Raw genomic sequence first — 21,359 nt, forward strand, 5'->3', positions numbered from 1 at the left:
AAGATCTCTGTGTTTTAACAGATTCAAATAGGCCAGGAAGGGGCTTTGACGCTGGAATGCGGCAGGCCCGCCTCTGCAGGTTTGTTTGCTGATAGAAGATCTGGAAGGTGGGGCTCTCCCTGCCTTCCCGGCTTCTCTCTGCAGGAGGCGTGAACTGACCGTGTTCTCTGTGGACAGCCTCACTCCCTTCAGGCTACGGGGTCTGGAGCCAGTGTTTTAGCCACAAGCGCTGACCCTTCTCTGATTTTGTGAGGGTTTTCTTTTGGCATCTGTACCCTGTCCATGCTCTCCCAGGCACTGGCTGAGGCCATACTCCAGGCCAAATAGGCTTCCCAGAAACTCCCCTCTGCCCTCCCAGCCTCACTTCCATGGCACCACCAGAGGGTCCTGCTGCCACACCCCGGCTGGGGGCACTGCCCACCTCGGATGACATCACAGAGCAAGTCTCTGTGCACGATACCATGTGGCCTCCCTCATCTCTGATGTCGTGCTGACTGTCCGCATCAGGGCCGGCCCTGAAGCTCAGTCAGTCTCCCAAACTGTGTCATTGATCCCCACTTACTGCTCCCGCCACTGAGTTGCTGGACGCCAAGTTATGGCCACTAACATCCGTGTGAGTAATGGCTACTTGGATTGTCCTCCTGTCCGCGTTTGTACAGCCTTGAGCAGATCACATGTATCCTCCTAGTTGGCAATCGAAAATCGAACTGGTCCCGGCGTGTAACTTTAAACAGATGCCCACCAGAACGGGAGTAGGGAGAAGCATTGCTCACTTCTAGACCGGCCATTAGCAACTAGCATCTGCTTTGCTGCCACACCTGTCGTATCGGTCCAGACAAAGCTCCCAGTGACCCTTCCCTCTTCCCAAGCTTGCCGCCTTTCCCTTTAGAGCAAAGAGATGAGTACTTAAGGCCTAAATGCAGCTGAAAAGTGCTTAATGCAGGCAGTTGAGAGTGGAGGCCTGCACAGTGTCAGTGGTTATTACTTATGATATTTATGAGGCGTTTTAAAGTTGTCCTGCACGTCATTTCCTGTGCTAACATCTGTTTTCCTTGCCCTAGATGTGTCCGCATGAATGTATCAGTGTGATCTAGTAGAACAGAGCTCTGGGTCTTAGCCCTGTCTTTCTTAAATGGTGTTCTTCCCTTGGGTGGGCAATTTGACATCCCTGGAGCTCAAAATTTTCTTGTCTGTAAAAGGAAGGTGATTGTGCTTGTCTCGCATACTTCATGGAGCTAAGATGCTCAAGTGTGAAAGCACCTTAAACAACACCTTGTGAATAGACTGTTACTATTAATACTTGTGACACAGCAGCTCTGTGATTTCTTCATCTGTAAGCAGGGGACCCACACATGATTTCCAGAGAAATCTTTGAACTTTTCTTTGGAAAAAACCTCCCCTTGGACATGCATTCATCTCTATCGTTGGGAGTTTCTCCTTTATACAGAATTGAAATCCATCTTCGCACAGTTTAAAATCATTTCCCTGCTTTTCTTTCTTTCTTCAGAGCGCAGCCGCTCCCCGCCATGTCGTTTGTCCAGTCAGCAGAGCTATGAATCATGTTGAGTTCCCTTTTTTCTAGCATCTGTGAACTGCTTTCTACCTAGAGCAAATGCTGTAAATAGGAAATTACCAGTAATAACACAGCCGAGGAGGAATGGTGCATGGTCCCTCTAACTGCAGAGGAAAAAAGACAAATTTACTATGTAATATACATTTTCTTGCCTTACATGCCTTGTCGAGTATTTTTCCTTTTGGATGATTGTTCCTTTTTTTTTCTTGCTATGGGAATAAGTAGGGAAGGAGCAGAGAGTCCGGATAACCATCCCTACCACTTCTTGTCCTTTGCTTGAAGTTGGAGCTTGTAATCTACACTTTCCCAATAGTCCATTCACTGTGGCCGGGACCGTGTTTTCTCTTAATGCTTCCTGGGCCTGGAGACTGTGGTTCAGTCTCGCAGGACCCCAGCCTTTCTGTAGTGACAGCACTTTTGGAGCCTGGTGTCCCTGGACAAATGTTCTCTGGGAAGCATCCGCAGCTCTACACTTGAGGCACCTCTGCTGTTCCCCCTAAAACCTAATTGAGAGGAAAATGACAACAAGAGAGAACAAATCCCCAGCCTCAGGCACAAGGGAAGGTTTTATCACCGTGATTCTCACTTACTTTTATTTTCCCCTGCATTCCAGGAGGATTCACATCAGTCCCTTCCTCCCCGCTTGCCCTCCTGTGAATTGGAATTTTCTCCTCTGTGCTTTTGCTGTCCTGTGCAGCTCACTGTATTCTCTTCTCTCTGGTAGGTCAGCAAAACTGGTGCCGAGGGAGCTGTTCTCGACGAAGCTAAAAATATCAATAAGTCTTTGTCTGCTCTTGGAAATGTGATCTCTGCCTTGGCAGAAGGGACAGTAAGTGATCCTGTCTCCATCTCTTAAATGATATTATGAGAAGTTACCTTTTGGGTTCGTGTACTCTCTTTGCCACGCACCCCAGAGATTCATTTGTTTTTGTTCAGAAAGGGACAGGGGGAATCCTGGCTGTGGACGCCCTGCTTGCTGGGAAATCTAGCCCATTAAAATGTGTGAATGGTGATGCTAATTTCGTATGACCCGGGTGGTCCCAGAATGGGTATTCTAAACTTTGGCAAGATCCAAAGACCAGGCAACAGATTTTTTTTTTTTTAATTTATTTATTTATTTTTGGCTGTGTTGGGTCTTCATTTCTGTGCAAGGGCTTTTTCCAGTTGTGGCGAGCGGGGGCCACTCTTCATCGCGGTGCGCGGGCCTCCCACTGTCGCGGCCTCTCCCATTGCGGAGCACAGGCTCCAGACGCGCAGGCTCAGTAGTTGTGGCTAATGGGCCTAGTTGCTCCGCGGCATGTGGGATCTTCCCGGACCGGGGCACGAACCCGTGTCCCCTGCATTAGCAGGCGTATTCCTAACCACTGCGCCACCAGGGAAGCCCTCAGGCAACAGATTTTTATTTCACATGTTTCTAAGCCCAGTTCCCATCACTAACTTGCTTGCCTCTGTATTTTCTCTTTGAATGGGCTGTAACAGCCAATATTTTTTCTTTTCCTAAATAGAAAACACACGTGCCGTACCGGGACAGCAAGATGACTCGGATTCTTCAGGACTCTCTGGGTGGGAACTGTAGAACCACCATCGTCATTTGCTGTTCTCCCTCGGTATTCAATGAAGCTGAGACCAAGTCAACGCTAATGTTTGGACAAAGGTGGGCGTGGCCTCTCGTAACCTATGCTCTGAGCTGGGTCTTAGGTGTCAGGAGCGAGTGGCGAGGGGCTAGGGTCAGAGAGGGAACAGAGTGAGGAGGCAAGCAGCCTGTTAGTAAATTGCATCTAGCAGGTGACCTGTAAACTTGAGGCATCATTTATTGAGGCCAAAGGAACAATTATGTTTTAGAATAATGGGTAGGAATATGCCTATCAAAGGTATGATGCTGAAAAAAACAACTCAAGCTTATTATAGATGTGATTGTTGGTTATGCAGTGGAGTGTTACTTTTGTTCGTCATGGAATTAAGTCTAACTCTCAGGTTCACAGGATTTCAAGTGTATATAACTCGACTGGTAACTACCAGCCTTGGTAGTATGATTAGTGGTACCACTACTACCAGTAACTACTTCAATATTTGGGATCCATTGCAAATTTGCTGATAGAATAACTGAAACTTAGGTGATTGTAGAGTAGTTGCATAAATATAAAAGGGTGGGGAGAAGAAGTCCTGACACTCACCCTGGGGGTAGGAGATACAGCATGTATGCTGAGGAAAGGGGAGGATGGCAGCCCTCTTCTCACCTTCAAAAATGTCCGAAGGAGATTTCCTAGATGTCTGAGAATTTTACTAGGTAGGCAGCAAGGACAGTCAGTAATCCTACAGCAACATTTGTGGGTATGGGTTACTTCATCCCTTCCTTTCTTTTTCTTTCTTTTTTTTTTTTTTAAAGGAAGGAGTCTTATTTTATTTTATTTTTTTAAAAATTAATTAATTGATTTTATTTTATTTTTGGCTGTGTTTGGTCTTCGTTTCTGTGCGAGGGCTTTCTCTAGTTGCGGCGAGCGGGGGCCACTCTTCATCGCGGTGCGCGGGCCTGTCACTGTCGCGGCCTCTCCTGTTGCGGAGCACAGGCTCCAGATGCGCAGGCTCAGTAGTTGTGGCTCACGGGCCCAGTTGCTCCGCGGCATGTGGGATCTTTCCCAGACCAGGGCTCGAACCCGTGTCCCCTGCATTGGCAGGCAGATTCTCAACCACTGCGCCACTAGGGAAGCCCCCATCCCTTCCTTTCTTGATCTTCAGTCATGGTCTGTCAGTTTCAGGTGTTGAGCCCCATCCTCCCTGCATGGCTCCCTCAGGTGCTAGTTCCCAGAGTGCTGGGGTGCTGTGGCTTGGGGCAATCTGAGCATCTTCCATGCTCAATGGGCTGAGCCTGAACCTGGGGTTGGGAGCTGTGGATTCTACTGCTGTCATTCCCTTCAAACCACTGTGTGATCTTTAGACAAGTTACCAGTTCTCTGCGGGCTCCAGCTGCCTTATGCACGGAGCACTCCCCCCCCTGCCTTCCTCCTGGGAGTGTGTTGTGTGGTTATGCCTGAGAAATCGTTTAAGATGCCTAGCGAAAGGCCAGATGGTGGTCGGCATTCTGAATGGGAGATTGTTACGGCTTGTTTAAACCGCATTAAACCCCAGTCATTTCCTGAACCCTCAACAGAACATAGAATTACCCAGTCATGGCACCTGTGGGATGTCTAAATAAATAATAATTACACTGAACGGTTGTAGAACTAATATATCTTTTAAATTAGATTTGGGTCCTTTACTTCCTCTCAGATCACTTCCTTGATTAGCAAAATGCTTAGGTCAATGGATTGCAGTAGGATAACACCTACTTTTTCTTAAGGGTCACGGAATACCTGTAAACCTGTATCTGTTTATGGGAAACATAGAGTACTGTGGTGATCATCCTGCCTGCCCCATCTCTCCTGGTTTCTTAAACTTGAGCTTTAACAGTTTCCTCTGAAGACATGTTTGAGGAAACCAGCACTGAATGCGTTTATAAAGGGAACATCTCTTAAAAAAAATTCTCATCCACAAAGCAAAGATAATCTGAATCTTTGCAAGCCAGAGTCTTCCTGGGGCATGGGCTCTGTCTCAAGGCTGCTGCTGTTGGTAGGCATTTGCAACTGTCTATAGGAAGAGATTTAGGTATAAGTTTGAATGATGATTTTCTTTCTTCTGATCTCAGTGAAGCCATCATCAGTATCATCATCACTAGCACTTTTTTAAAGGAACTAGTGTGTGCCAGGCATGTCAAAATCCTCATAGAAATTCTGTTGGGTAGGCATCTCTCCCCTTTGTGCAGAGGATGAAATTGAGGCTTTGGCTCCAAGCCATTACGTCCTGCCCCTGAGACCACACAGCCAGTAAATAACTAAATGTGCAGGATGTTATAGGGCCGAGACTATATCATTTGACCCACAACCTCTTCCATGTGGGCTGCTTGATTGGGGACCTTGATGAGCACAGCCCTCTGGGGTCAGTTACTCCAGCTTTGAAGCTAAGCTCTGCTTCTCACCCATTTTTTTCTCTCATTTCCTTCTCTTGGAGCCTGAATCTCCTTGCCTATAGGAAGAAATATAATAACACCTACTTCTGATAATTATTGGGAGGATAAAATGAGTTGCTTCAGTTTTTATGTAGCACAAGGGCTGGCACAGAATAAGGTGTCCAGAGATTGCAAGTTCCCCCTTTCCTCCATCTTTCAACAGGCTTGGGAAAGTCATGGTCATGCATGGGACTGGACTGAACGTGACATAATGTACAAGGATATGGGTGTAATATAAGAATCAGGACTGAATGAAGTAGGAGTAGAATTAAATTTCTGGAATGAATGATTAAAGAAATCCTGCTGAAGAAGACCTAAATAGACATTTCTCCAAAGAAGATATACAGATGGCCAACAAACACATGAAAGGATGCTCAACATCACTAATCATTAGAGAAATGCAAATCAAAACTACAATGAGGTATCACCTCACACCGGTCAGAATGGCCATCATCAAAAAATCTACAAACAATAAATGCTAGAGAGGGTGTGGAGAAAGGGAACCCTCTTGCACTCTTGGTGGGAATGTAAATTGATACAGCCACTATGGAGAACAGTATGGAGGTTCCTTAAAAAACTAAAAATAGAAAAACCATACGACCCAGCAATCCCACTACTGGGCATATATCCTGAGAAAACCATAATTCAAAAGGAGTCATGTACCACAATGTTCATTGCAGCACTGTTTACAATAGCCAGGGCGTGGAAGTAACCTAAGTGTCCATCGACAGACGAATGGATAAAAATGATGTGGCACATATATACAACGAAAGAAATGAAACTGAGTTATTTGTAGTGAGGTGCATGGACCTAGAGTCTGTCTTACAGACTGAAGTAAGTCAGAAAGAGAAAAATAAATACCGTATACTAACACATATATATGGAATCTAAAAAAAAAAAAAAAAAGGTTCTAATGAACCTAGGGGCAGGACAGGAATAAAGACACAGATGTAGAGAATGGACTTGAGGACACGGGGAGGGGAAGGGTAAGCTGGGACGAAGTGAGAGAGTGGCATGGACATATATACACTACCAAATGTAAAATAGATAGCTAGTGGGAAGCAGCCGCATAGCACAGGGAGATCAGCTTGGTGCTTTGTGACCACCACTTTGTTATACAGCAGAAACTAACACAACATTGTAAAGCAATTATACTCCAATAAAGATGTTAAAAAAATAAATAATAAAAAAACCCTCGGACTTCCCTGGTGGTCCAGTGGGTAAGACTCTGTGCTCCCAATGCAGGGGGCCCAGGTTCCATCCCTGGTCAGGGAACTAGATCCCGCATGCTGCAACTAAGAGTCCGCATGCCACAACTGAGACCCGGCGCAGCCAAAATAAATAAATAAATAAAATAAATATTAAAAAAAAAAAAAGACCCTTAGTATGCATACTAAAAAAAAAAAGAAAGAAATCCTGCTGATAATTTAGGATTCCAGGAAATAAATAGTATGTCAATTATATTTTCAAATGAAATAGGTTGGTCTATAATCTTTAGTCAGAGTCATCTGGATCCTAGGCTTCATGAGGACAAGGAGTAGTTTATTACCAGCCTCAGTTGTCCCAACAAGCACCTAGGACAACTAGGACACAGTAGGTGGTCAACAGACAAATGTTATCAAAATGAATGAGCAGATGAACCTAATGCTTATTATGTAGGAATCCCTAGAACATTAGAGCGGTTGCTGAACTATGACACCATTATGTCCAGAAATTTGGTTGGGTTTAGATCTGGTTTGTTTTCCTGCCTTTCATTAGAAATGTGTGAAATTTTGTTCCCTTTCCTCCGTCTTCGAGTTAGTTAATGGATTCTTCAAAGACATCTAACTTCTCTGTGGGATCAATACCCGCTTTATTGTTAACTACACACATTGAACCCAATTACACGCAGACATGAGTCTGAACATCAGATTAGACATGGTATCTGATAGCTAATGAGATTAAGCACTATGAACTCAGAAAAGACTGCCGGGCATCTCCCAAATTCAGTGTAACGAATGTTCATGATATTCTTGTTGCAGGGGTGGGCAAACCTAAGGGCAGCATGAAGTTCCTTAGTTCTTGCCCCGTGGTTCTTTCAAGGACATGAAGAAAGTCCATGTTTGTTGCTAGGCTATACTGTATTGATGTTCTGAATAAAACAGTAGTAGGTTCTTTGAAGCAGTAGAAACATGACAGAGTGTACAGATGCCTGAGGGCAGCAGAGAGTCAAAAAGCCGTCCTCTGTCAGGAAGCTGAACACTTCCTGCTTTAAGGGATGGGAACTCAAATTAGAGCAGTTTCACTAATTTTTCTTTTTCATCTGGCTCCCAGAGTTTCATTTTTTAGTCTTTAATTACTCTTCCAAAGTACTTTTTTTTTTTTTTTTTTTAATGAAGTGCTGTCAGGCATACTGAACCCTTTGGAGGAAAGGTAATGTGTTCTTTTTTTTTTTTTCCTTAATAAATTTATTTATTTATTTATTTATTTGCTGCATTGGGTCTTCATCGCTGTGCTCAGGCTTTCTCTAGTTGTGGTGAGCAGGGGCTACTCTTTGTTGCGGTGCACGGGCTGCTCATTGCAGCGGTGTCTCTTGTTGCGGAGCACGGGCTCTAGGCACGTGGGCTTCAGTAGTTGTGGCACACGGGCTCAGTAGCTGTGGCTCGCGGGCTCTAGAGCGCAGGCTCAGTAGTCGTGGCGCACGGGCTTAGTTGCTTCGCGGCATGTGGGATCTTCCCGGACCAGGGCTTGAACCTGCATTGGCAGGCGGATTCTTAACCACTGCGAAACCAGGGAAGTCCCCAAAGTGCTTTTATAGCACTATTCAAAAAGGTTATTTTTACGTTTTAGAAGTATGAAAATCACCCAGTTATCAATTATCAAATCACCCAATCATGGAAGCCTATTTAATGTACCTTGATTTGTGATGGTAATGAGGGAAAGGTGAGTCCCCAGGGGGCAGACCAATCAGTTTAGAAAAAGCCTGAATCAGCACATTGTTGACACCAAGAGTTTGATTGATCCAGCATGAATAATTCAAAGGCTTTATTTATATGTTAAATGTGAAAGGAGAATGGATAGTTTAGGAAAAGTAATATTCTTTTTTCTTTTTCTGATATGCACTTTTTGAAAAAAAAAATTGTTCCATTTCACGCTCGGTTTAATGGCAGCTGGATTAGGCAGAGCCTGAGTGGTGTGTGTGCAAAATGCATGTCCCCAGAGCATAAGAACAAGTTCCCTGCAGGACTAGAGCAAGCACTTTGGCCAAGGGAGATGCTTGGCTGCAGGTTTGACAGAGGATGGAGAAAGAATCAAATCTCCCCCTGTTGGAGGGCCTGTTGCCAAACACCGATAGGGTTAATTTTTGCTCTTGGAGGAGGAAACGCTGTGGATGACAGTTAGTTTAACCAGATGCCAAATCTTTATCCAAGCTGGTCATTTCTTAATGTTTCTCTGGAGATGAGAATTTTTCAAACAACAAAATTTAAAGCTTTTAATTTCTCCTTCCCTACATCCCCGACTCATGAGCAGGGAAATGGCCTTACCAGGAAATGGGAAGGTGCTTTGTGTCAGTCATGTGTCCAGAAGAAGGTTAGGTGTTTTAGATGGGAACTAGGACCCAGAGCAGATTAGAAGGTGTGATGGTTTTATGTGTTAACTTGACTAGGCTGTAGTAGCCAATTATTTAATCAAACACTAACCTAGGTGTTGCTATGAATTTTTTGTGTGGATGTGGTTACCATCTACCATCAGTTGACTTTAAGCACATTACCCTCCATAATACAGGTGAGCCTCATCCAATCAGATGAAGGCGTTAAGAGCAAAAACTGAGGTTTTCTGGAGAAGAAATTCTGCCTCAAAACTGTAGCATCGATTTCTGCCTGAGTTTCCAGTGAGCCAATTTCAATAGATAGGTAGATAGATAGATAGATAGATAGATATCCTCTCTGATATATAAGATATCAGATATATAAGATCTCTCTCTCTCTCTCTCTCCTGTTGGTTCTGTTTCTCTGGAGAACCCTGACTGATAGAGAGGGGTGCTCAGCTACCCTCTTCCACCCCAAATTGGGAGGATCTCAGTCTCTTTGTCTCTCTCTCACGCACACCATTCACCATGTGGAATCATACATTACAGATTTATTCTATGCATTGAAGGTGTGGGTTTGTCTAGAGCTCCTTGTTCAAATGCCAGTACTATCCTGGAGAGGGAAAGAAAATGCTGAAAACAAGAGATAGGAAGGTACCAAGAACAAACATCTTCCTGGCTGTTCCGGGGGAGGCCGAGGTAATTTGAAGAAACTCCAACAGTATGTAGCTTCTATATCATTTAGAACTGATCTTGGCCAGAAAGTACAAATATAGGCAATTATTCAGGAAATAGGTGGGGATGGGATTTAACAGGACATAGAGTGATGTGAGCCAGTGGTTCTACGACTTCCCCTCTTCAACAAGGGTTTGATTCAAGTGCCAAATAATGGTGTCATCACATATGGGGGCTTAATGAAGGTGGTAGAAATGCACATGATCAGTAATCTTGGAAGGCTGGGCATGTGGTTCTGAACAAGTAAACTGCAAGTTCAGTGACAGAGTAAGTGAGAGGTGCTGAGGAGAACATAACAGAACACACAAGGACAGAGGACAGAGTCTTCCTCTTTCCATCCTTCAGTGGCATATGTCAGTGTGTCCTTTTCTGACGTAACTGTCTTTGTACGGAGATCTAGGTGGAATACGTACTGCGGCCTCTGCTCTCTGTCTGCTGTGCTTGGTCTGCCTTCTCCAAAAATGGTTAACATTCATTAGCTTTGAGATCTTTTAAAAACCGGATCCTGGTTCCCTCCCTATGGGTAGAAGAGATATTATATCTGGTGCAGGCCTAGATCATATTATTTAAGTGGTGCTTAACTCTCTAAAGCAAGCTGAAGCAAAGAAAAACTGCAGAACAGATACCCTGATCATTGTACCTTTAAGATTTGGCTCATTCCTGCTAAGTAGGTCTTGCTATTAAGTTGTAAACCTAATATTAATTCAGGTTCTTCCCCTAAGTAGCCTTTGGTTAGGATTTTGCTCAGTGTCTGCTATGGTCATAGCTTGTGGAACAGGCGTTTATTTCTGTATACAGCTTAGGGGATCTGGTTGAAAAACCAAACTGAGGATCTTTGAAAGTGAAGACCCAAGATACTTCTGTGCTCCTTTGTGAGTGATGAGGTCACACTGGATTAATCATATGTTAGCACAGTGAAATTGACCCATAAAGATGATGAATGAGCAGTAAATTCATGGCTATGGTAAGACTCCCATGGATTATTGGGTTTTTTTTCCTGTATCAAGGAGGTGATGTCCCAAAACTATAGGGCTGGGTGGTATTGCTATTGCTATGTAGCTTCAGCTAGAAAAAATGATAAAACCTGCCTTAAGAGCATTTCTTAATTTCTGCTCTCCCATCAGTTTTATGTTTCCTTGTTAGCTCCCTGAAATTCTTTTGGAAACCAGGCTGAGCAGGAAATGCTCATGGGTCCTGGCACTGTGTCCTGAGTGCCCAGGATCCATGTCGTTTCACTGTGTTTGAACAGAGGGTCCAGATGTAACACTGCTTAGCGTGATTGACAGCTAGCACGTACGTGGAGAATGCCAAAATAAAAGAGCGAAGAGTATGAGAGCTGGAAGACACCTGGACATGCTCTACAGTGAACAAGGCAAAAAACAAAACAAAACAAAACAAAACTCATCAGACCACTAGCTAATCCACACTGGCGGCAAAATTAGATAGAACCTAATCATTAGGCCCTTTTACTCTGTAGATTTTCCTAAAGTTCATGGTAAGAAGCAAAAAGAGATTATAGATGTTCAACATCCTTTTATTCTAGGTCTCTTGTGGGAGCAAGGGACCAAGACACTCTTTATTCCATTTTGCAAGGTTGGTTTCAACCTCCTAGATAGGAGAATATTTGTTCTATTAAAAAGAAATAACTCCCGGCACAGAAGTTCAGTATCTCTCTTAGTAACTCTTGTTTCTTCCACAATCTAGAAATTCTTGTATCTGACTTGATTTCTTTCCACATCAGTTATTTTTCTTAACTTATTTTTGTTGAATATAACATACATATAGTAAAATACATTTAAGTATGCAACTTGGTAAAAATTTAAATATACATGTATATTCACATGTAACCACCACCTGGCATCTTAGAAGCCTCTCTTTGAACCCTCCCAGTCAGTACCCAACTCTCAAGGGTAAGTGTCATCCTGACTTCTGTCAACTTAGATTACTGTTTGCTGTCTTTGAACTTGATACAAATAAAAACATGCAGTATTATTTTGTATCTGGCTTCTTTTATGCAACATTGTATCTTTGAAGTACACTACATTGTTAGGTGTAGGAGTAGTTTAGTTTTCATAGTTATATACTATTTTGTTGTATGAATATAACATGTATGTATCCATTCTACTGTTGATGGTTATTTGGATTGTTTTCATCTTGTGGCTATTATAAATGAAGTTGCTATGACATTGGTTGTCATGTCTTTAGGTGAACATATGTCCTCGTTTCTGTCGGTTATATACCTATGAGTGGAATTGCTAGCTCAGAGGATATAAGATATTTAGTTTTAATAGATAGTACCAAAGAGTCTTCTAAAATGATTAGAATAGCTTATACTCCCTCTAGTAGCAATTGATTATTATAGTCACTGCACATCCTCACCAACACTTGGTATTATCAGTTTAAAATTTTTTAACCATCCTATTGGGTGTGTAAAAGTATCTTATTGTCATTTTATTTTGCATTTCCCTGAAGGCTAATGTTGTTTGGCACCCTTTGTGGGTGGTATTTATTGGCACTTCTTTTGTGAAGTTCCTATTCAGATCTTTGCTCAGTGTTTTCACCGGTTGTCTGCTTTTTTCTGATTGATTTATAGGGATTATTCTGGATAAGTCCTTTGGCAGATATATGGATTGTTTATATCTTCTCTCACTTTGCAGCTTATGTTTTAATTCTTTTAATGGTGACTTTTAATGAAGAGAGGGTTTTAAATTTTTATGAAGTCAAATTTATCTTTTCTTTCTATTCTATTTAAGAAATTAATCTTTGCCTACCCCAAGGTCTTAAAGATACTCTCCTGTTTTCTCCTAGCAGCTTTATTGTTTTACCTTTCACATTTATGCATATGATTCATCTGTAATAGAATTTTTTATATGTTATTGGGGGAGTCGATAAAGATCGTCACCTCCACCCCCGCCTCAGCACCATGTACTGAAAGGACCATCCCTTCCCTCTGTGCTATATGCGCACCTTTGTTGTAAATCAAATGGCTACATAGCCGAGTGTCTGTTTCTGGATAATCTATTCTGTTTCTATTCTAAAGTTTCTGGACTATTTAATCAGTTTTAATTACTGTGGCTTTATAATGTGTTGATATTCCATCCTCTAGCTTTGTCCTTCAAAACTGTCTTTGCTATTCTTGGCCCTCTTTATTTTTATTATAAATCTTAGAATCGGGTTGTCAATTTCTATAGACACATGCAAAACTCCTGAGATTTTATTTCATATTATTTTAAATCTGTCGAACACTTTTGGGATAATTAATCTCTCTCCCAGTCAGTGTTAGCTGATTTCTTCATGTTCTACCTTTAGTGGATGGAGAGGCATGATGTTTCTGCCTCATTTGGGACTGAGTGGAGTCTGTCTAGGACAGCAGCAGGAGACATGGTTTCCCACCATTGTTCTCAGTTCCAAATGGGAGTTGGGTTGTATAGCTTCCATCTGCTCCTCCGGATTGCTTCTGTACCATCTCTGCTCTGCTCTGTGCCCTGGGACATTGACCAGTCTGGACAACTACAATGGGCTCCCTTGCCTCTGGCTCCCGTTTAGGTTCCACCAATGGGGAAGGAACATGGGCAGGCAGTCATAAGGAGAGAAGAGAGTGAGGTCAGGGTATTAACTTCTTGACTCCTTCCCTGAAGGGTCACTTTGGGTTGGCTGTGTTCTTAGACCAAAGGCTGTTACAGCTTCTACTGGGAAGCCTTCTTTTTTTTAAGGGTTAAAAATTTTTTTTAATCTGTTCTCTTTTTTAAAAATTGAAGTATTGTTGATGTACAATATTATATAATTACAGGTGTACAATACAGTGATTCACAATTTTTAAAGGCTATACTCCATTTATAGTTATTATAAAATATGGGCTATATTCCCTGTGCTATACAATATATCCTTGTAGCTTATTTATTTTATGCATTGTGGTTTGTACCTCTTAATCCCCTACCCCTATCTTGCCCCTCCCTGCTTCCCTCTCCCCACTGGTAACCACTAGTTCGTTCTCTGTATCTGTGAGTATGGACAGCCTTCTTCTTATAACTCTCTCCCTCTAGGACCCCTTTAGCCTAAGGGTGGTAACGGCACCCCCATCACTAATGTGGGGTACCCATTATCCCTTGTTATTTCCCATCATCCTTCCCATACCTTTTTTAAACTCTTCCCAATTTGAGTAGACTATCTCTTGCCAGGACTCAGATTACTACAGAAGTGGGAGAAAAAGAATTTTCTCAACAACTTAAAAGAACTTTGAGAATGAGGTTCAGCTATACGAGGGATAACCTTGTTGGGTCCGCTCACAAAATTGGACTTCTGGCTAAACCTGCCTGAGCATAGCATAAAGGCTCTACTCTTCTCTTTCTAGTATCACTGGAAATCAAGAGACTCTTTATGATGTAAAAAGTAAGATTAGTAGCCTTGGACTTCCCTGGTTGCGCAGTGGTTAAGAATCTGCCTGCCAATGCAGGGGACACAGGCTCGAGCCCTGGTCCGGGAAGATCCCACATGCCGCGAAGCAACTAAGCCCGTGCGCCACAACTACTGAGCCTGCGCTCTAGATCCCGCAAGCCACAACTACTGAGCCCGCGTGCCGCAACTACTGAAGCCCGCGCACCTGGATCCCATGCTCCACAACAAGAGAAGCCACCGCAGTGAGAAGCCTGTGCACCTCAACGAAGAGTAACCCCTGCTCGCCACGGCTAGAGAAAGCCCGTGCGCAGCAACAAAGACCCAACGCAGAAATAAAGGGAGGGAGGGAGGGAGGGAGGGAGGAAGGAAGGAAGGAAGGAAGGAAGGAAGGAAGGAAGGAAGGAAGAAATCATGTAAAAAAAAAAGATTAGTAGCCTCAAAGTATACCCTTAAATGTCCACAAGCATTTCAGCCATAGGTTACTGTTCACTTTCTTACTAAACTAAGTTGATAATGGATGCTGCAGTGTTTGTGCTTGTATCTGAGAAACACCCACGACACTGCCTGAGGATGTTAGAAGGTGAGGTGAAAGTGTCAAATTGGCATAAACTTTAAAGTAGCAATAAGATTGCTGTTATTTGAAAAATTAGAGTTGAAGCACTTCTGGGGACAGGAGCCTTAAGCTACAGTGAGTGAGGGAGTAATACACTGAAATGATTACATTGAAATCATTTAACTCCTCTTTTGACAGTTGGGTTATTTAGTTGTCTGCTTTAGGAATTAATTTTTGGAATGACGTCTGCAGCACTGGTGAGGACTGCTGAATTTCTTTCACTGAAATGGAAATCATGTCCAAAATGTCATTTCATGACAACAGTAATTAACCCGAATCACACATCAGATAGTGCCGGCAAATGTGACAGGACAAGAACGGGTGGGAGTTTAAAATGAAAAAGTCAATAGCAAATAAAACAGGATATCACATATTTTTAAATGAAGTTTTTACTTCTTCAGAAGTATGCAATAAGTGGAATTCTGCCATCATCAATTTACTTTTTTTTTTTTGACATCTTAACATCTTTATTGGAGTATAATTGCTTTACAATGATGTGTTAGTTTCTGCTTTATAACAAAGTGAATCAGTAATACATATACATTTGTCCCCATACCTCTTCCCTCTTGCATCTCCCTCCGTCAATTTACTTTTTAATTGGACAAGTCTGCTTATGTGTTCATTTTTGTGCGTAAGTCAGTGAATCATGTATTTGGTTTTCATTAGCGGCTGGAGCTCCCAGTGCCTTAGCTCTCACCTCTTGCTCCCTTGAGTTGCTGTCCAAAAATCCACTGTGGCATCACACTGCCCCCCCCGGCCATCCATCCTAGGAGGCCACTCCATCTCTTATACCCCAGGTGGCAAAATGGTGGCCATTAGACATGTTTGTTTGTCCCACACATCATTCTGAAGAATTGTCTTAAACTGGGAGATACAAATAAAAATCTTAATTTCTGACTTTTCTTGAGAAAAGTGGGCCCTCCACTCGTACTTGGTGACAGTGCCTGGGTGGTGGGGAAGGATGTGCCCGGCAGGGAGCCATGGTCTCACCTGGCCAGGCTGAGTTTGTAAAGTGACCCATCTGTCTCGAGTGTCATGTGTTGGCTTGTGTTAAACACATCAGGGATGATTCTAGGTACCAAATGTGAGTAAGAGAAACAGCTGATTTGTCTGTATATTTATTGGTATGAGAAACTGTAAGCTCCAAGGCCAGAGACCTTGTCTCGTTTGTCTTGGTATATCCCCAGTGTTTCATAGTTAATTGAATTGAAAGGAAGTTCTACTTGGGCAGATGAATCTGGCAGTGGTATGTAAGATGCTTAAAGGAGGATGCTGAATGTTTGAAAAAGGCTGTAAGTTGTTACTGAGAACATAGACCACGGTGGTGGCAGAGGGAATAGAGAAAGACCCCAAGAGATAATTTGAATGAAAATCCTGGGGCTTCCCTGGTGGCGCAGTGGTTAAGAATCCGCCTGCCAATGCAGGGGACACGGGTTCGAGCCCTGGTCCGGGAAGATCCCACATGCCGCGGAGCAACTAAGCCCGTGTGCCACAACTACTGAGCCCGCGTACCTAGAGCCCATGCTCCTCAACAAGAGAAACCACTGCAATGAGAAGCCCGCGCACCGCAACGAAGAGTAGCCCCCGCTCGCCACAACTAGAGAAAGCCCGTGCACAGCAACGAAGACCCAACGTAGCCATAAATAAATAAATAAATTCATTTAAAAAAAAAAGAAAGAAAGAAAATCCCACTGGATCTAGAGACTGGCAGGAAGTAAAGGAGAAATAAAAACGAAAAGGTGAGTTTAGAGCCTTAGGAATAGTGGTGCCATTAATACAGCTAGGAGGGTGATAGGTAAAAGTTCCAGGATCCCTCCTGCTCCCCAAGTCCCAATCTTCTGGCGTGAACGGAATTTGAGGCTTCATTATATTCATGATTTAGCAAATGCTAATAGCTATGCTCAGAATTTTTCCCTTATATTTTTCACCCCAGGGCTAAGACCATCAAGAATACAGTCTCTGTGAACCTGGAGCTGACAGCAGAAGAATGGAAGAAGAAATATGAAAAAGAGAAAGAGAAAAACAAGACTTTGAAGAATGTTCTCCAGCATCTGGAGATGGAGCTAAACAGGTGGAGAAATGGTAAGGAAGAATGAGAGGAAGAATGAGGCATGAGCGTGTGCATTTTTGCCCCTACAACTGTTGGCATCCTGGGGCACTTGGGAAAGAGTGGATGATGGTGGAGCTTGGTCCTGCCTTGCAACCACCCATGTGAACAAGCAGATGTTGTCTTATTCCCTAGCACTGATCCCCGCCCCCACCCCATCACTTGGCTGACGTACATTCTTTTTTTTTTGACCCAAACTCCCCGATGGCTTTCGGGGGAAGGGTTTTTAAAATTTTTTAAATTTTTTAAATTTATTTTTTGGCTGCATTGGGTCTTCATTGCTGCCCACGGACTTTCTCTAGTTGCGGTGAGCGGGGGCTACTCTTCATTGCAGTGCGCGGGCTGCTCGTTGCGGTGGCTTCTCTTGTTGCAGAGCATGGGCTCTAGAGTGCAGGCTTCAGTAGTTGTGGTGCACAGGCTTAGTTGCTCCGCGGCATGTGGGACCTTCCCGGGCCAGGGCTCAAACCCGTGTCCCCTGCATTGGCAGGCGGATTCTTAACCACTGCACCACCAGGGAAGCCCCTGACATACATTCTTAGTGTGGGCAAGTGACTGTTTACAAGGTTCCCTTAATCTATTTGCAATGAGATGCGCCTCTATCTATTACTGTAATTCACTCCCTGGTAGCCATATTTGAGGTTTAGAGGGCAGTGCCCAAGACTTTGGGGGCTCTGATTGCTTTTGATTAAATGAAAAATATCATTCTCTCCTATGTGAGTCTTATAATCGATTTGGGGTTAAAAGTCACCGCTGGCAAATATTTGCATTTTTATTTGCCCAATTCATCTTCATGCTCTGCTTCCTCAGAGCCAGAAATAGAGGATTCCTGAAGAAACTCTGTCCTAAAATGGAGCCTTAAAGGCTTGTTTCGTGACTCATTTTTCTTTTTCCCTGAAACATTCTCTTTGGTTTGTTCTGCTCAAAGAAAACATCTCAGAGGGCTGACATGCAGTGGTGGGTGGGTTGTGGGCGAGGTGCTGAAGAAGGGTTTCCAGATCCAGGCTCGGACAGATTATTTTAATGGTTTTCACTTGGTGACGGAGGTTAGAAGGTAGAAGTCCCCCTTTTGTTTTTCACTGAAACAAGGCAGCTTGGTGTGTGTGTAGGGGAATAGTGGATAGTTGGAGGTTGTTCTTCAGATTCTCTGCTGCCGCGTTTGGTACTTATTTCAGGTGCTGCATCAGATCTCAGTCTTGGGTAAGTGCAGGAGCCTAGGGGCGGCTGTGCAGGTTTGGCAGGTAATCTGCCTGCTTATAACTGCAGAGTTAGCAGCAGATCGTCTTGTGATTATGTGTTTGCCACTGTTTTTGCTAGGAAGGGTGGGGTGTCCATGAGCTACTGTTCAATTGAAAAAACAATTACGTGGCCAACCAGGATTCAAGAGAGGTTCAAGAAATGACCTAGTAGCCTAAATAACACAATTCTTTTCTTTTGGGGAGATTTTCTAGCTGCACAAGTGTTTTGAAGCTGCCAGAATTATTGAATAATTCAGCACCTGCGGCTGGTGGATGATTCCTTGCAATTTGGCAGGAGTAGGAGAGTGGGGAGGAGTGCTTGGCAAGGCAGGGAGTGGCTGTATGAAATTTTGTTCTATTTCTGGGATTCTCTTGGGTCACTTCTCTGCTGGGCAACTGGAACATTCAGTAAAGCCTTTTGACAAGGGGAGGGGGAACTGGCCTTAGAAACACTGTGGTGTGGGCAACTAACCTTGTTTTTTTCTTTTCTTTCCTGTCCTTTGCCAAGCTCCAACCCTCCAGTTCTCCATCCCTCAGTCAGCTGTCCTCTGGGGTCTGCCCACTGCCCTGTTTGCCTAACCCACGCTCATGCCTTGCATCTCTTTTGGGCACTCCCCCCTGCTCTTGGACTGTTCACTTGGCATCATTTTAATTCTTTGTCCCACCTTGCAGATCCACTCAGAAATTTACTGTTTTCCATGCCCTATAGGGTGAGATCCTACCTAAGCCCTTAACTTACATAATTCAGGAGAACTAATGTATGGTTTCTGACACGTGATAGACTTTCATAAATGTCTGTTAAGTAAGCATGTGTTTAATGCAGTGCCGGAGATTAAAGGGTGAGTGGTCAGTCATGGTCTCTGCCCTCACTGAGCTTACAGGCTGGTGGGGGAGATAGGCTCCAACCGCGATGAATAACCGTGTGATGCTAGTCTGTGCTGTTCATCAAGAAAGGAAAGTATAAGGTGCTAAGAGTTATTACAGCAGAGGGCCCTGAGCTTGACTCAAGTCAGCAAAGATTTCCCCCAATAAGTGACCTAGGGAATAAGATCTGAGAGAAACAGAGCAGTTAGCTGAGCAAAATAGGTGAGGGTGGAAGTGCGGGTAGGGTGGGAGGAGCCAGGTTTACAATGACCCTGAGGGGCGGGACCGCGAAGGCCAGTGTGGAGATCTGGGGGTGGGCGAGACCGGCTGAGATGGGTGAGAGGGACAGACAGGCCCGTACCGGGCTATGTAGTCCTTGTTCAGGATTTTGGTCATTATCTTGGAAGCAGTGAGAAGCCATTCAAGGATACTCAGCTGCAGATCGTATGATGAGATTTGCATTTTTGAAGATCCATTGGTTGTGTTGGAGGATGGGCTGGAGGGCGTGGGAGGAGGGCTAGGACCCGGGGTGGTCTTCCAGGGATGAGATTATAGTCGTTGAATTGAGAGACGGGGCAGTGGAAAGGGAGAGAGATGGATGGACCGGAGACGTATTTAGGAGGTGAAATCAGCAGGGCTTGGCGAGGAGTAGGCTGTAGGGAGAGAGAGTGTCAAGTTTTCTAGCTTGCTGAGTTGGATGGAGGGCAGAACTGCTCACTGAGACAAGAAACACAGGAGAACCAGAAGGGAGACAAGGGAGGTGAGGAGGGGAGTTTGAGGTGCCCATGCAACATTCAGGTGAATATGCCAAGTAAGAAGTTAGGTCTGGAGCTCAGCGGAGCTGCCATGGATCTTTTGGAGGTAATTGAAGGCATAGGTAGGGGTGAGGTCCTCTATAGACTCCTGAAGAGAGGAGAGGGAAGAGAAGAGGGAGGGTCTTGAGAGACCCCTCCACTCACGCCCACCATTACCATGTAATCACTGAGTGATTAAGAGTAGGGAGATCCATGGAGCTCTCCTGTCCGGAAAGCTAACACTTTTTTTTTTTCTGGAAGCAAAAGTTTTCAGATGTAGAGAACCTACTGTAGTGGTATAAAAATGTCAGGCAGGAAAGAAGACGGGGGGAGGCATGGTGGAGTGGTCCTTTGACCAGGTATGAGTGAAGGACTATTTTAAGGATTAACTGCACATCCAACAAAACCCGGAGGCTTTCTGTCCTGTTCCGAGACTAGGCGTTTAATCCTCCAGCAGCCCTTGAGGCAGGATAGGAGACTCGCTCAAGGTGACTCCACAGGGCACTTGACTCCTGAATTCATTCTCTTTCCCTTGTGGGTGCAGCCTGCGTGCAGCCCTGGTGGTTTGTGTTTAGGCCACGGAGATGAGTGTGAAAAGGAGGGACTGGAATTCCTTCCGTGGTGTCCCGTGCACCCTGATTCCTCATGGTCACGAGGGCACGGCCGGGATGTGTCAACTAGAGAGCAGGGATTTTGAGAGGTGGAGTGGAGAGAAGAGGCAGTGCCCTCCACTAAAACCCAAGTGGCAGGATATTTCCAACTTTCTTTTGAAATTTGGTACGCACATTGGTTCTAAACTTGTGGGAGGGCAGCCGCTGAGTTCACTGCGGTGACGGCTACGCATGGATATTCCCAGGTTGCAGTCAGAACGTGATAAAGGAGCGTTGTCAGCTGTGTGCACCTCCCTTGGGAAAGAGATTCCTTTCCTTGCACAGTGTTTATAATTTAAAAACTTGGCTGCTCCACTCCAGCGGTAGGAGAGTAGGAGAGGAGGGGTGTAGCAGGGAAAAGCATGCATACGTGTGCACGCCTGTGCTTTTGCCTGTTTGCTGTTATACAGAATGAAGTAGGAATACAACGGAGTAGGAAAGGCAAAATAATGTGATGTCTCAGCGGCCAGTTGGGCCCAGGCAGGTACTGTAAATAAGTGAAGAGCGGTACGTCTGATACAGTTGGCCACAGGAGAGAGCATTCCCTGCCCAAAGTCATTCAAAAGCCATGAAATACTATCCTATTACGTGCCTATAGGCTGGTCCTCACCCCATCCCCACCTATATTCTTATAGCTTAATGGGCTACTTCCGATGCGAGCTTGGTGGTTTTCTCCACTGGGTGTAGTAGAACATTGATTCTCAGAACATGGCCTGGGACTCGTAGTAATGCACATACCACACCAAACCTTAATTCATTTCTGCCACTGCCATTCAGGCAGCA

General features: G+C 44.2%; 1 protein-coding gene across 1 annotated transcript in view; it reads left to right on the forward strand.

The window, feature by feature from the left end:
• Window positions 1-21,359, forward strand: part of KIF5C (kinesin family member 5C) — a 151,010-nt gene that overhangs the window by 92,069 nt on the left and 37,582 nt on the right. The window contains exons 9-11 of the mRNA XM_036859061.1: window positions 2,298-2,402; window positions 3,079-3,227; window positions 16,860-17,008. Of these exons, the coding sequence (XP_036714956.1) occupies window positions 2,298-2,402; window positions 3,079-3,227; window positions 16,860-17,008 (403 nt within the window). The remainder of the gene's footprint in view (window positions 1-2,297; window positions 2,403-3,078; window positions 3,228-16,859; window positions 17,009-21,359) is intronic.

This window comes from Balaenoptera musculus, chromosome 7, assembly GCF_009873245.2.
Source record: "Balaenoptera musculus isolate JJ_BM4_2016_0621 chromosome 7, mBalMus1.pri.v3, whole genome shotgun sequence".
Lineage (NCBI taxonomy): Eukaryota > Metazoa > Chordata > Mammalia > Artiodactyla > Balaenopteridae > Balaenoptera > Balaenoptera musculus.